The sequence below is a fragment of the Falco biarmicus genome, chromosome 1, assembly GCF_023638135.1.
Source record: "Falco biarmicus isolate bFalBia1 chromosome 1, bFalBia1.pri, whole genome shotgun sequence".
NCBI lineage: Eukaryota > Metazoa > Chordata > Aves > Falconiformes > Falconidae > Falco > Falco biarmicus.
This window is the reverse complement of record NC_079288.1, coordinates 31,719,944-31,734,428: the sequence shown is the minus strand read 5'-3', so window position 1 is coordinate 31,734,428 and position 14,485 is coordinate 31,719,944. Positions and strand designations below refer to the sequence as shown.

The 14,485-nt window shown below is 55.2% G+C and overlaps 2 protein-coding genes across 3 annotated transcripts; one reads left to right on the top strand and one right to left on the bottom strand.

Moving 5' to 3' along the window:
* Positions 1-859: 859 nt before the first annotated feature.
* On the bottom strand, positions 860-4,874 carry PSMD9 (proteasome 26S subunit, non-ATPase 9). 2 transcript variants are annotated; one of them, XM_056324505.1, is made up of 5 exons: positions 4,668-4,874; positions 3,228-3,421; positions 2,636-2,737; positions 2,016-2,104; positions 860-1,678 (listed from the first exon to the last, which is right to left on the bottom strand). In XM_056324505.1, the coding sequence occupies exons 1-5, from the start codon at positions 4,780-4,782 to the stop codon at positions 1,651-1,653; spliced, it is 528 nt and encodes a 175-aa protein (XP_056180480.1). In that variant the 5' UTR covers positions 4,783-4,874; the 3' UTR covers positions 860-1,650. The 2 variants fall into 2 exon arrangements, with proteins under 2 accessions (XP_056180480.1, XP_056180489.1); XM_056324514.1 differs by lacking the exon at positions 4,668-4,874 and adding an exon at positions 4,230-4,386.
* Positions 4,875-5,895: 1,021 nt separating this feature from the next.
* Positions 5,896-11,837, top strand: HPD (4-hydroxyphenylpyruvate dioxygenase). Its single transcript, XM_056326663.1, has 14 exons — positions 5,896-6,001; positions 6,235-6,261; positions 7,030-7,092; positions 7,811-7,915; positions 8,107-8,149; positions 8,240-8,322; positions 8,450-8,539; positions 8,666-8,769; positions 8,932-9,009; positions 9,172-9,334; positions 9,682-9,753; positions 10,417-10,539; positions 10,682-10,798; positions 10,959-11,837. The coding sequence occupies exons 1-14, from the start codon at positions 5,999-6,001 to the stop codon at positions 11,067-11,069; spliced, it is 1,182 nt and encodes a 393-aa protein (XP_056182638.1). The 5' UTR covers positions 5,896-5,998; the 3' UTR covers positions 11,070-11,837.
* The last annotated feature ends 2,648 nt before the right edge of the window (positions 11,838-14,485 follow it).

Sequence of the window (14,485 nt, the reverse complement as noted above, 5' to 3'; positions counted from 1 at the left end):
CTCTGCTTCTTCCAGGTCTCTCATCATTAGCTGCTCCTCTTCCATACACCTTAGAGCTATTTAACTACTTAGCAGGAACCAGCCACAGCTGCACCTTATCCACATCAGCCAACCCACCACCCCAAGCCAGCCCACAGCTGTGTATTAACAATGTTAATTAACCCAGCTTCATTCCTCTACAGGTCACAGCGCCTGGTGAAGCTCAGTAGCGCAGACTTAGCCTCGGAAGTGCTCTAGCAAAGGGAGGCAGGATGCACGTGCGACAGAGGGTCGCCAAACACCTCCCATTCTGTTATTCCTCAAGAGATGGAGAACAGTGCCCTGTTTCAGCCCTTTCAAAATTACTTGAAAGACCAGGGTGAGACCGTGTTTGACAGGGATTATCTAGCTACAATCTCGTCCAAGGACCACTGCCATGGGCTGCTGCAGCTAATGCTTCCTCCGCAGTGCCACAAAGCCTGCAGGAATCACTGAGCAAGGAGCTTTGCTTGGAAGCTTTACCATTTCAGTGAGCCTGTGCTCTCTTGGCCTGTATGCTGAAACACAAACGCTTTAAACATCAAAGGAGTAAACCTACTCAGTTTAACACAGACCCTGGGTGAGTGACTTGTAAGTCTGGGGTTTAGTCCACTTTTTCAGTCTATTTCAGGTCTGGTTAGTAACTATTATAATGAAATCACTCATTATGTGTGATGTGTTAGGTTACTTACACTGCAACCTGCTCCTAAAGCGCTAACAAAGGACTTGCACCTTACCTGCAGCTCTGGAAGGTTGGGGTTTTGTGTCTGTGCAGATCTGCATTTAACCCACCCAACTGAGCCCACAGTTACTGCCCAAAATAACAACTTCTACAAGAATGGAGAGGTGCTACTCAAGTTTTATTGTTCTGGGAAAGTATTTTGAAGTTCAACTGGAAACGAAACAAAAGTCCTCCCCAAAATCCCCTCAAAGAGTTAATACACTCTAAAACCAACTACCACAAATAAACAAATTTTTTAAATTTAAAAAAAGAGAAAAAGAAGGCAGATTAGGAGTACTTTTATCATGACTATACAAGCTACTAAAAATAAACCAAAGTAGAATTATAACCCCCTATTCCTTATCTCATTAACTTAAAATAATTATAGGCATTCAAAAAATTCTTTCGTCATGTTTAGTGACTTCAAAAGTTGCGGTAACACGGGGGAGATAAAATATCAAACTTGCATATTTCTTGACTGTCGTCTACTATTACAGACACCAAAAAGTGCTCCAGGAGTTCTTAGCGTGTATTACAAGATGTTGGGTGAGGAATTTTATGGGGGAGGAAAGGCAACGCTCTGTTATCACCAAGTAAGAGTACTTCATGCTCTTTAGAGCCTGTGTCAAGTGAAGTTTGGGTCCCTCTGTAGCCTCATTCCATACTGATACAAGGTGTAAGAGATGAGAAGCCACATTTTGCAACTCCGCAAGCGACTCCTGAACCAGTGCAATCCTGAAATGCAGGCAGGCCCTGCTCTCAGAATCTCTTCAGACTCGGCAAGCCTGGCACCTAGAAATCACGGCCTCTGAAATGTTTGTTTCAGCAAGAACACGTGGAGAAGTTTTCAAACCAGATCAGGGTCAAGAAAGCAGGCATGAGCTTCAGCTTTATTGTTTTCCAAGCAACAGTCATCTCTGCAAGGGAATGATATTGCAGCTGAAAAAGAAGCGGGTAGAAGGAAACGTTAAAATCTCAGTTCTCAAACAGGCATAGATCTGACGTGGGATGAATCAGACCTGTCACAACCTTCCTCCACTGGACAAACTAGCCACCGAGTCCCCCCTCCCAGTGCTTGTGTTTGATGCAACTTGCCTCCCCACATTGCTGTGTGGAACTCTCAGCCCCCAGCCCTCAGCTGGTACCCCCCAGTGAAGGCCATCAGAGCCAGCAGCAACACACACTGAGAGCAAAGCAGAGCTGGCCCTGCTGCAGGCAGTGTGCTCCCAGCTGGGTGAAAGCCTCCTCCGTTCTAGTGAGCGCAACAGCAGCTTACCCCAGGAGGCCCTTCCCGGCCCAGCGCTTTGGAGTCAGCCCCACGTGCACTTTTTTGCCGCTGCGGATCACAGTCACACTCAGGGGTCTCTGAAAGGGAGGAAAAAAAAAAAAAAAAAAAAAAGAAAAAAGATGACAACAGCCCATCACCAAGCCTAGTCTTCCTTCTTTTGCTGAAGTACTGGAAGAACATCAGGCCCAGAGACGAGCTGCTCTTCAGCCATGCCCCACTCCCATCCCTGCAGCTAGATCTGAAAGAAGAGAGCATTTTGTGTGGAGATATCTCCAGGAGATCTCTGTGTTTCAACTGTAACACATTTGATGGCTTTGGCAGCTGCTTTGGCCAGTCCACAAGGGTGGCACAGCAACACAGCCTGCTGCTGCAGGGAGTCCCCAGGGGAGAACAGACAATGTGATGCTCACAGCAAAGACCACACACCGCTTTCTTCTATCCAGCAAGAATTAGCTCAATGCTGTGAGAGAACAAGGCTACAACGGCACAGACTGAATCTAACACTCTCATGTGGAAATGATGATCCCAGAGATCTATAAGTTCCATAAAAAAAGCTGTGGCTAACAGAGACAGACAAGAGAATGCAGTTGCAGCAGATATGAGCTCACCCCTTCACTGTGCTGCACCACTGTGGCGATGTTCTGCAGGTTCTGGAAGTTGTTTACATTGACAGAACCAAACTCCACAATCTCATCATCCACCTGAAGTCCCTGGACAAAGACAGAAGAGAGATGAGCATCTGCCTTCTTCAAAGACAGGCAGTACCACTGGAGCATCACCCTTCACCCAGCCACAGGGAGAGAGATGTGCTGTGACACTGCTCCTCTCACCACTCAGGCAACTGAATTACATTACACCCTCTCCACACCCTTAGAAAGGAGTAAGTGCTCATTCCTCTGCCCTCTTCTATGGGAAGAGAAACACTGAGGCTGGAATGGTCAGTGAGGCCTGGTACAAGCTGTGCGGTGCAATGACACAGCTGAGGAGTACTCCTCCCACTGTACAGTGACTAGTCTATTCACAGCATGTCTGAGCGTGACAAAAAAAAAAAAAAAAAAAAAGGGTGGGAGGAAGATGTCCTAATCAACCCCCCAACTTATTCCCATTTATTATTAAGAGACAGAGAAAGCCATCTGCAATGTTTTCTCTCTGGGTGCAGATGAAGCCTTCCCCGCCAGCTGTCAGACCCCACCAACTTACGGAGATGCTTGCAGGAGATCCTGGAGTCACCGTGTTCACTTTGGCAAAAGCCTGTGGCAGGTTCTGGCTCTGGCTCATGGCCTCGGCCAGCGCCTCCGCCTCGTCCTTGGCGTGCTTCTCCTTCTCCCGGGCGTGCAGTTGGTGAAGGGCTTCTTCCACCTGCTTCATCAGGGCCTTGTGATCATTCTGCAAACCTGCGGGTGACATTAGCACAGGGAGCAGCCATGAGCACAGAGGGAGCAGGAGCGGGTGATATCTAAGGGATCTTTCTCAGCACGTGCTCTGCCCTGTGACTGTGCAGAGAACAGTATTTTGGGTGTCCAGGGCTCTCAGCTGCACCGAGTAATAACCTCTGCTGGTGTATCTGCTGGGTCCTGCTGCCAGCCCCGTGCACGTGGCCCCACAGATGCGTATCAGTAGAAGCAAGACAGAAAAAACCACCCAAAACCTGCTGTAAACATGCAAAGACGGAGGGCTCGGAGGCCCCCAACCGCCTAGAAATCACTGAGCACCCAAGTCTTTCTGCCATCAGGGGCAAAAGCCACCCCCAAAGGCAGGGCACGGGGTAAGCCTGGCATGCCATAAATGCCCAGCTGCTCTTTTTTACTCGGAGGTTGTTCTGCAAACCCCACAGCACTTCGCTGCACTCCACAACCCCCACAGCAGCAGCAGCAGAATTCCAGCGCCGCTGCAACACGACAGGGACAGAAGCATTTCACTGACCAAGCCCACCCCGCTGCTGCCGGCACTGAGCGAAGCCGTCCCCACAAAGCAGCCGGGGCAGGGAGCCCACCTGCCCCCGCTCCTGCCTGGGGGCTCAAGGGGCCGGTGCCAGGGCTGCAACTGGGAGGGGGGGATTCGGCTGCAGGAGCCCGCAGGCAGCCCCCACAGCCCGGTCGGGCAGCTGTCCTCTGATGGAGGGGCCCCCCCATGTCCCCCCCCGATAGAGGGGCCCCCACTTTGCTGTACCCCCCAGTGGAGGCCCCCCTCGCCCCCACTCACAGATGACGTTGTGCCGGGCCGTGCGCACTTGGTAGAGGTCGATGTCAGCACGGGGAAACCCCTCGGCGTCCACCAGCGGCTCGTGCATCCCCACGCCCCTTTTGCTGCGGGGTAAGGGGCGACCGTGGGGCTGCAGGCCTGAGCTCCCCCCCGGGCCTGGGCCTGAGCCCCCCCTCCCGCGGGCTTGAGCCGCCCCTCCCCCCCCCGGGCCTGGGCCTAAGCCCCTCCCCGGACCCCCGGTCCCGGGTCTGTGATTCTCTCCGTCTCCCCCGGCCCCGGGCCTGCCCCCCCCCCCCCGGACCCCCGGGCCCGGCCTGAGCCCCCCCAGCGGCCCCGGGCCTGAGTTCTCCCCCGGCCCTAACCGGGCCCGGGCCTGAGCACCCCTCCCGCCGTCCCCACAGCCCGGCCCCGAGCCCCCCGGCCCCGGCCCGCACTGACGCCCTCCAGCAGCTCGTAGCAGGCCTTGATCTGCGCCTCCAGCTCGTCCTTCCGCCGCACCAGCTGCTGCACGTCGCTGACGGTGACGGGGCGGCCCCCCGCCCGGCTGCGCCATGGCCGCCACCACCCGCCCGGGCCGGCGGGCACCAGCGACGCAGCGGCCGGGAGGGGCGGGGCAGCGCCGCGGGGTGACGCAGCGGCGGGGCCGCCACGTGGCGCAGAGCTGATGATGTCACGGGGCGACGCAGCGGTGATGACGTCATGGGGTGACGCGGCGCCCTGGGGGCAGTGCCCTGGGGGTGGCACGGAGGTGGCAGTGACAGGGGATGGTGCACGGTCATGATGTCGTCGGGTGACACTGTGGGGGCGGGGCCGTGAGTGTGACACAGTGATGGTGTCATGGGGTGGTGTGACGCCATGGTGGCAGTGCCATGGGGGTGGCACGGAGTGACAATGACACGGGGAGATGCAGTGCTATAGGGTGACACAGCGGTGGCAGTGCCATGGGGTGATGCAGCAATGACGATGCCATGGGGTGACACCGCGGTGGCAGTGCCATGGGGTGATGCAGCGGTGGTGATGCCATGGGGTGACACCCCAGTGGCAGTGCCGTGGGAGGACACCGCTCTGGTGGTGACACAGTGGCAGAGCAGGTCACTGCTGTGGGGTCATACAACTGTGCTGGGGTGCCCCGTCCCTGCTGCTGGCTCCCCCAGCCTGTGCCCTGTGCCTGGGGTGGCACGTGACCCCCCGTGTCCCCAGGGAGCCTGGCAGCAGGGTCACAGCCCCGCCACCAGACCCCCGCGCTTGCTCCCGGTGCTCCCCGGTGCCCCGGCACTGGTGAGCGTGGTGGCCCCCCTGGACACGGACGGCTCCACACAAGGCACACCGTCCCTGGCACTGGCCCCAACAGGACATGTGCCCCCCCACATGGGGTGAACGTCCCCAGGGGCAGGTGGGTGGGCTGGGGGGTGATGTGCCGCCACCATTGCATCACCCCCCCCGGTCCCAGCACGCAGTGGGGCCCGGGAGGCTTTGGGGGGGGGGGGGGGAGTGTGTGGCTCCCACACCGCAGAGCCTTGTGTCCTGGCACATGCTGGCACACTTGGGCACACGTGGGGTCACTGCTGCCACGCCGAACCCGCTGTGCCCAGCCAGGGCTGTGAAGCACCCAGGACGTGGCCCTGCCAAGCCACCCGCTTGGGTGCAGCTTGGGGCTGGGGGTGGGAGAAGGTGGGGCAGAGGAGGAGCTTCCCCCATCCCGCCGTGATATTAAACGTCCCGCCGGCCTGGCGCTCCCTTTGCTGCTCCCGGGGCACCAGGACACAGCAATGGTGAGGGGCAGCAGGTGGGGATTCATGTAACGGGCCAGGGCTCGGCAGTGCAGGATATCTCGGGAGCTTTACCGGGCTTAATCCCTGCTTGGACTTGGGCTTTGCGGTGACTCTGCTGGAAGTCGTGTAGAAGAGCCATTCCTTGGGCACTGACCTTTGGATCCGAGCTGCCAGGGCACAGAGGTACCTTCCCGACCCGCTAACATCTCTCTTTTTCTCATTTTCTCATTTAGACGTCTTACACGGACAAGGGTGAAAAGGTAAGAGCCGTTCCGTGGCCGTGGTCCTGCCCCGCTGCCCACTGCAATGGGTCAGCTGTGTCGGTGCAAATGACACCTCCTTCCCTACTCCTTGATCACCTGGTAAAATCAGAATTAAAACCGCTGTCCAGCTGGGCTACACAGGCCGTGCGTTAATAACAGGAATTTTTTCATTTTCTTTTTCTTTCTGGTTTGGGAGGGGAGCGACAAATGGGAGATGATGGGTATTTCCCAGCTGACCCCAGCGCCTAAGCAGAATCCTCATTTATTGCAATATTTCTTACCCAACGCTGCGCCTATTTGCCACCTTTTTCCCCCATAAAGCGTTTCCCTAATGGTGGGTGGGTGTCACAGCCAAGTGGTGGCCGCTGCGGCTTGGATGGCGGCAGGGAACAGTGACGGGGGATTTGTCCCGGTCCTGGCAGTTGTGTAAGAGTGTTTTGCAGGAGAATTAATGTTTAACACAGTTTGGTTCGTGGGTGGGCAGCTGCTGCGGGGGCTGCTCATGGTGAGCGCTGGGAGCACCGGGACTGCAGCCTTTGCAGTCTTTGCACCTTCCAGGCGTGGAGCAGGAGCACGGCTCTAAAGCACTTTAGAAAGTGGCTGTTTGGGGGCAGCAGCCGGGGTTTCACCTGGTTGATTCGGACACATCCGCAGGAGATGCGCTCACAGGGCCACAGCCACCGCTTCTCCCTGCCGCAGAGTCCCGCAGCGCTGCGGGAAGGGCTGCGGCGGTGGCTCTCAGTCTTGTTTTCCCCTTCCTTTTAGCCCCTGCGAGGCCGCTTCATCCACTTCCACTCCATCACCTTCTGGGTCGGTAATGCCAAGCAGGTGAGAGCCTGTGCACGTGGTGCACGTGGCGTGGTGGCGCCCGCCGCGTCAGCACAGGGTGGACGCTCCGGTTATTGGCTGCCAGGGGGGCGGTTTGTCCCGGCAGCCCACCACGTTGGGGCCGTGTTGGCATCCCAGAGCCTGGCTCTGGCTCGGCGCCTGTGCCCACCGCACGGTCCTTGGCCGATGGCCTTGCGGGCCCTTGCGCAAGGTCAGGGGTGGCTGCCCAGGCGGGGAGTGGGAGGCGCCTGGAAAATGCAACCGGGCACACGCTGCAGGTCACCGGCTGACCACTGTGGTAGCAGCTATCCACCTCTGGCTGCTAAAAGGCCACCAGCAAGCTAAAAACCCTTCTGCTTCAACCTGAGCTGCTCTTTGCCCAGCCTCACGGATGAACAGGCAGCAGAAACGTTCCCCCGGGTGCAGCCCCCCGCCCGCCGATGGCCATGCACCTGTGTGTGGGAGGGCTCCGGAGGCAGCGCTTCCCACTGAATTTGGGGGGTTTTCCCCAATGTGGGCCCTTCCATGCCTCTGCTTGCTCCTCCCAGGCTGCCAGAGCTCAGCTGCTCCCCAGGCACACACGCACATGTGTGACTTGCACACACGTGACATGCACACACCGTGGTGCTGCTCCCCTTGGGCTATCAGTGCTGCCCCAGCCGGGGGGGAGCCCCGTGGGACTGGGGGCCACCAGCATCATGGTTTCACCTGCCCGCAGGCTGCATCCTACTACTGCAACAAGCTGGGCTTCGAGGAGCTGGCGTACCGGGGGCTGGAGACGGGCAGCAGGGAGGTGGTGTCACACGCCATCAGGCAGGACAAGGTAAGGGCCTGGTGCACCTCGCAGAGGTGCTGCTGCCAGGGCGGGGGGCAGCGGAGGAGCAGCCGGTGTCGGCACGCGGGTGCTGCCGAAACCCGCAGGCACCGCTGAACCCCACTGCGGTGCCTGTGCCGGGCTGGGGCTGCAGCTGCACCACCACGTCCCCATCCCTTGACTCTCCTCTTCCTCGCCAGATCGTGTTTGTTCTCTCGTCTGCTCTCAACCCGGGGAATGAGGGTAGGTGGTGCAGTGGGGGATGGAGCGGGAAGTGGCCGCGGCACAGCGAAGCGTCCTTGCTCATGCGTGCGCCGCTCTTGCTCCGGGCAGAGATGGGGGAGCACCTGGTGAAGCACGGTGATGGGGTGAAGGACATCGCCTTCGAAGTGGAGGACTGCGACTTCATCGTGCAGGTAGGCAGTCCCTCCAACCCCTCCTGCGGAGCCCCAAAATGACAGTGGGAGTGGGGAGGTGCTGGGATGTGTCCCCCCAGCCCAGGGGAGCTGCGGCAGGATGGGAGGTCTCTCTCCTTCTGCCCAGAAAGCCAGGGAGCGTGGAGCCGTGGTGGTGAAGGAGCCCTGGGTGGAGGAGGACAAATTTGGGAAGGTGAAGTTTGCAGTGATCCAGACGGTAAGTGGCAGGGGGGCTGTGGAGGCTGAGCCCCCACATCTGAGTGGGGTCTGTGGGGCCAGGATGGACCCAGGAGATCCCCAAAACACCGAGGCCACCACGCAACTGCTTCCCCTCCTCTCGCAGTACGGTGACACCACCCACACCTTGATAGAAAAGCTCAACTACAAGGGCCTCTTCCTACCTGGGTACCACCCGCCCCTCTTCAAGGACCCCCTGCTGCCAAAGTTGTGAGTACCTTCCAGAGGGTCCTGCCCAGCTCTTTGCCACCACGTGCCAGTGGAATGTCCCACCAAGGAGCCAGACAGGTCCCTGCTGCCTTACCCGGAGCCCCCCGCACTGTGGGGAGCCTCCGAGCCCAGCTTAGAGCCACCCCCGTATTCCTCCCCCAGACCGAGCGCCAAGCTCAACTTCATCGACCACGTTGTGGGGAACCAGCCTGACCTCCAGATGGTCCCAGTGGCGGAGTGGTGAGAGTGGGGAGGGCTGGGGAGGGGGGATGGAGCAGCAGCGCTGCTCCTCTGGTCTTGCCGCTTCCAACGGTGGTGGCTGAGGCTAGTTAAGGCAGATGGAGCTTCGTTAGCGCAGGGATGGAGCAGGGGACTCGATTGTGCCCTTTGTGGCCTGGGCAGGTACCAGAAGAACCTGCTGTTCCACCGCTTCTGGTCGGTGGATGACAAGCAGCTGCACACCGAGTTCAGTGCCCTGCGTTCCATCGTGGTCACCAACTACGAAGAGACCATTAAGATGCCCATCAACGAGCCGGCGCTTGGCAAGAAGAAATCCCAGATTCAGGTGAGGGGATGTCGGTGGGTGATCCACTGGGCTGCCACCACCTCGGGCAGGGCTTTGGTGGAGGAGAAGGACCAAGGGGTCAGCGACTCGATGCCAGCGCAGATGTGCTGTGCTGAGGTGGCTGGGGGAAAGCAGCCCTGGCTCTGCTCGGTCTGCTGAGGGCTGTGGAGCCCTGGGGAGGCCACTGGGATGGAGCTGGTTTACCCCGATCTCACCAGTTGTGTCTTTTTTTTTCATTTCGTGGTGTCCCGGAGCTGATGTTGCTTTCCTGTTCTGAAGCCCGCAGCCAGCCCTTTGCACACTGTGGCTGCACTGACACCAATGTGGTGACGTTTTTTTCCCGGTAGGAATATGTTGACTACTATGGAGGGGCCGGAGTGCAGCACATCGCGCTGAACACCTCCGACATCATCTCAGCGGTGAGTGCAGCCCCGCGGCCCCTGCCCCAGCTCATCCCGCCCCAGTGCCTTCACCCCGGCCACCAGGCACAGTCCTCGTCCCAGCACGGTGGTGGACTATGACCCCCCATCGGGGCGTGAGGACACAGGCAGGCTGAGCAAGCTTTGCACCGTGGTTGACTTACAACCAGGATTAACTGCCCAGTGAGATGGGAAGGGATCTGCCTGCGAGCTGCTGGGAGATGCCCACCCCTCCAGCTTAGAGCAGTTGGGGTCTGCAGGGACCCCGATGGCACGTGCTGTCCTTGGCGGTTGGCCGGCGGGGAGCTCGAGCAGCCCGTAGCACATCACCCACCTCTGCCTGGGGCGGGGGCTGCTCTGGATTGAACCCAGCTCCTATTGAGCCCTTGGTTTTGAGCTCCTCTCCAGACCAAAAGTTATGGGGGGGTCAGGGTGGGATGAAGCATCCTTGCATGGTGGCCAACTCTCTGCACTGTCTGGAGAGGGCACCTTGGGCCCTCCCGTTCCTGGTGCCCAAAGCGAGAGGGTGGGACAGGTCCCCATGTGCGAGGTTGGCCAGTGTCATGGGCAGATATGGCTCTGCCCCCGGCACTGTCCGTCCCAGGGAACCCTCCTGGCACAAACCCACTCCTGGCCCACACCGGGGTCTCCCTTGCCTTGCAGATCAACAACCTGAAGCAGCGGGGCATGCAGTTCATGGATGTGCCGTCCAACTACTACCAGACGCTACGGGAGAGGCTGAAAACTGCCAAAATCAAAGTGAAGGAGAATATTGACAAGCTGGCGGTGAGTCAGACCAGCCCGCGAGGGAAAAGGTTTGCCCGGGGCTGGGTGGCTCCCAAAAGTGTTTTGCAGGGATGTATGACACAAAGGGATCCCCTTGCTCCTCTGTGGGTCTACAAGCTCTCACCCAGTTTCATTTCTCCAGGAACTGAAAATCCTGGTGGATTTCGATGAGAAAGGCTACTTGCTCCAGATCTTCACCAAACCAGTTCAAGACAGACCCACGGTCTTCCTGGAGGTCATCCAGCGGCATAACCACCAGGTTGGTTTGCAGATTTCACAACGATTGTGGCTTTGAGACCTCAGGGCTGTCCAGCACCACCACCCACCCAGCCAGCTCTCTGGGGTGCTCTTCCCCAGCTCCTTCCGAGCTGATGACCCCCCTGCTGTCCCCTCCATCCCTAACGTTGTCATCTCTGCAGGGCTTCGGTGCCGGGAACTTCAAGTCTTTGTTTGAAGCAATAGAAATGGATCAAGACGCAAGAGGAAACCTGACCGTCCTGGAGCCCAACGGGGAGACCAAGCGCATCTAGAGGATGGCAGAAAACGCTGCCCTTGCCCCTAACGAGCTGATTCACAAACAGCCGATGTTTTGGTAAATAGCCCAGCCCCAAGTGTCCTACACCCAGGGATGCTGCTGCCAAGTTGGAGATGCACAAGGACTCAACACCTATCCCGGCGCTGCCCTCCCGTGACTTCTTAGGAGAGGGAGCATGGGAAATAGCAAACAACGCTCTTAAAAAAGCAGTTTAATCTGATCCAAACCATCGAGTGCTTAACAAAGGGCAGATTCAAGGCACGTGCCACAGACACGAAGCTACGGAGGAAGACAGAAGAAACAACGGGGAGTGCTTAAATTTAGTCTTATCAAAAGTTTTCTGTTAATTTTAGCTACGCGGGAAGCTGTGAGAGGAAAGCATGGAGGCGTTTGCCTCTCTGCATCTCATTTTGTAAGATATTATTTTAATTGCTTTCAGACTCAATCTTGAATTTGAATTTTCCGAGCTTAAACACATGGGTTTAGGGTAGCTATAACGTTATGGAATGAGACTTCAATCAAATTTACGTATTTCAGCCTTCCCAAGGCAACGCATCTCACTCTAATACCTGTAAATTCCTGAATTAATGAAGGGTTGGGGTCTCTCCCGTGTTTCAAGAAGCAATTGCTGGCATTGGCAGCGACTCCTTGGCTCAGATCCCAGCTGCATGTGCAAACTCCCCTCTGGACATCACAGTATTGTCACTGTCCTTTGCAAGGGGACTTTCTCCCCACCAACACAATAAAAGCCTTTTCTGTCACAGCCTGAGTGCCTGGTAAGTTAACGGGGAGCCCTCTGCACCTGCGGGTCAAACCCTCCCCGGGGGGCCCACAGGCCTCAGCACACGACTGCTGAAGAGCATCTCGGGGTCCCCCCGCTGTTGCACGTTGCCTCCCCTGTAAGCACCGCTGCTCCCCACGTTCCCAGCGTCACAGCTGCCCAAAGGCCAAGCAGCCCAAGCCCTTGGCTGGGGACAGGCTCCTCGGGCACGAGCCCTTCCACCAGCCCAAGCCCCTGCTCCATCTGGCTGCCCACCAGGCTGAGCCCCGGCTGCCCCCTGCCCCACGGCAGCCCTGCCAGGCTGAGAACTAAGCCGGGAAGCCCAGGCTTTCCCATCTCTTCCATTTCCTCCTCCACCAGCCGCTCCATCCCGCTCTGCTCCAGGTACCTCTGTTCCCCAAGCCCAGAGAAGCCGCGCCGACCATCGCAGCGTTTGCAGAAGCGGCAGCCACCAGCCAGGGAGGGTGGGGGGCTCGTGGCTCCAGGCTGCGCCTTCATCCGCATCAAACCCCAGCAGCTCCCCCCCTCCTGTAAACCACAGGTAATAGAATTCATTTCAGATTTGAATAAACCGATATAAAAGAAATAAAGCAGAAGGCCTCTAGCCCCATCAGCCTTACAGCATCACCCGAACCAGCAACGCTAACACCTTGCTTCATAGGGTACGGGCTTTTGCCTCCATAAAATAAAAATAATTTAAAAAATAAATAAGTGAACTCTGAAAAAATCCAAGGCAGAGGCTGGAGGAGCAGGGCAGCCCCCCTGCCCAGGCAGCACCACCGAGGGTGGAGGGTTACGGACACCTAGCCCGGGGCGGGGGGGGGGGGCGCCAGCACCTGGCCGTTCTTCAGCTCATAAGGGTTACCAGGATTTTTAGTAAGAAGAAAATTTTCGCTAAGTATATAAACTTAAATCACTCACGCATTTCTTTCGTGCAATATAATGTTGCTTCAAGTCATTTTCTGCCCACCAGAATTACTATTTTCAGTAAACTTTGCTGAAAATCAGTTCTTTGGAGTGTTCTTTCTGGATCTGGTTCCTTGAGCTCTCCGGTTCCCAGCTCAGGTCTGAAAGTGAAAAGCTGCCCTGGCTATACATTAAGCACGACATAATTTTTCTGTAAGAAAAGTCAGTATATTTATGGTTTGCTTTATAAAAGTTACTATAATACAATGGTACATAGTATTCAATTCACAAAAATATGAACAAATATATACAGCATGACACATCCACAACAAAAACACTTTCTTCAAAACAAGATACATACTGGTGACAGATTCTATATGCACAAAACATCCCTAAATTTATAAATTTGCTTAACAAAAGAAAAAGCAGAAATCCTAAATCTTCAAAGCAGAGTTGTTTGGGTTTTTTTTAAGGAACTTAAAAAAAATATTTTTTTTTTTTCATTTATTGCAAACCATTTTACCTGCCTCCTTTTAAAGGAGGCCCTTTATTTTCACACTGTGAATTAAAACAACCTGTTTATAGAACCAGAAAACTGCAAGGATTGGGAGCCCGATGTTCTTCCATTTTGCTTTTAAAACTGCCCATTTGTTTTAGAGTGTCCGTTAACGATGTGTTTCTTTTCACTTGGACAAATACTACAGTGGCAATTAAGGAGGAAACTCATAAAAACAAAACAAATATTAAATTGAAAAAATCCAGTTGCAAACTTGCTTAAATACATTTTAGGTTGTCTATTAGACTGTACACATTTCCTCGCTTGAAATAAATAGATTTTGCACATTAGGTTTCAGACTGGGGGCGGGGGAGGGGAAGAAGAAGCCTTGACTTGGCAATTTTTTTGTCTTCAGTTTCTTAATGCTTCTAATTCCATCTATTTATTTGACAAAAAACATATTTATACAGAATTTACATTATACAAAGCTTGACACAAGCTGTAAATGCCACCAGCTCCTTTGCTATACTTAGTCCTTCTTCCTCCCCATCTCCTCGATGTGATTTAGAGCTGGGATCTGTTTAAAAAGAACTCCAAATTACAATAGTCACTTTTAATAAATTATTTACATGCTCTTGAAGTACAAAGAAATCAGCAAAAAAATTTCAACATGTTTCTACAAGAAACAGTGTTTGAAGAGAAGATTCTTGAGTTTGCTTATGTACAGAAGATGCTTTTTTTTTAATATACTTCAAAATCCTTTTTTCCTTTAAATTTTTATTTTATACAGAAATGCACTGAAATGATCCCTGAAAAAGGTCACAAAAACTGGAACTGAAACTACTGTATACTTTGTCGGAGTTTAAAAATGTTTTTTTGTGGTTTTTTTTTTTTCCTTGTAGAAATAAGCTGCTCTATACAATATAAATACCTGCAGGATGAGCCCCTTCCCCTCCTGGCCCCCCCGATACTCACAGCCCAGATTGCAAACAGGGATGTGAACCGCACAGATAAATGCCGGTGCCGGGCAGCAGCAGGTGGGATTTGCAAGCACAGAGCACGCTTCTGAGCGACGCCAACTGCGGAGGCATCTGCACCCTGAACCCAAGCCAGCTTCACGTTGGGAAACTAAAGATTTCAGGTACATTTCCAAAACTTTTGCACTGATCTCTCGGGTCATTTCACCTAGCGAGATACAACTTTATGGGGAGCAGAGTCAATGTCTCTC

Bases quoted from the DNA above. Each gene is read 5' to 3' on its own strand.
- HPD (XM_056326663.1), top strand. The intron at 7,093-7,810 runs GTGAGAGCCTGT...ACCTGCCCGCAG, and splicing joins GGGTCGGTAATGCCAAGCAG to GCTGCATCCTACTACTGCAA. The intron at 8,540-8,665 runs GTAAGTGGCAGG...CTCCTCTCGCAG, and splicing joins AGTTTGCAGTGATCCAGACG to TACGGTGACACCACCCACAC.
- PSMD9 (XM_056324505.1), bottom strand. From the start codon at position 4,782: ATGGCGCAGCCGGGCGGGGGGCCGCCCCGTCACCGTCAGCGACGTGCA. The intron at 2,738-3,227 runs GTAAGTTGGTGG...GTCTTTGTCCAG, and splicing joins GATCTCCTGCAAGCATCTCC to GGACTTCAGGTGGATGATGA. The intron at 2,105-2,635 runs GTGAGCTCATAT...CCTCCCTTTCAG, and splicing joins TGGTGCAGCACAGTGAAGGG to AGACCCCTGAGTGTGACTGT.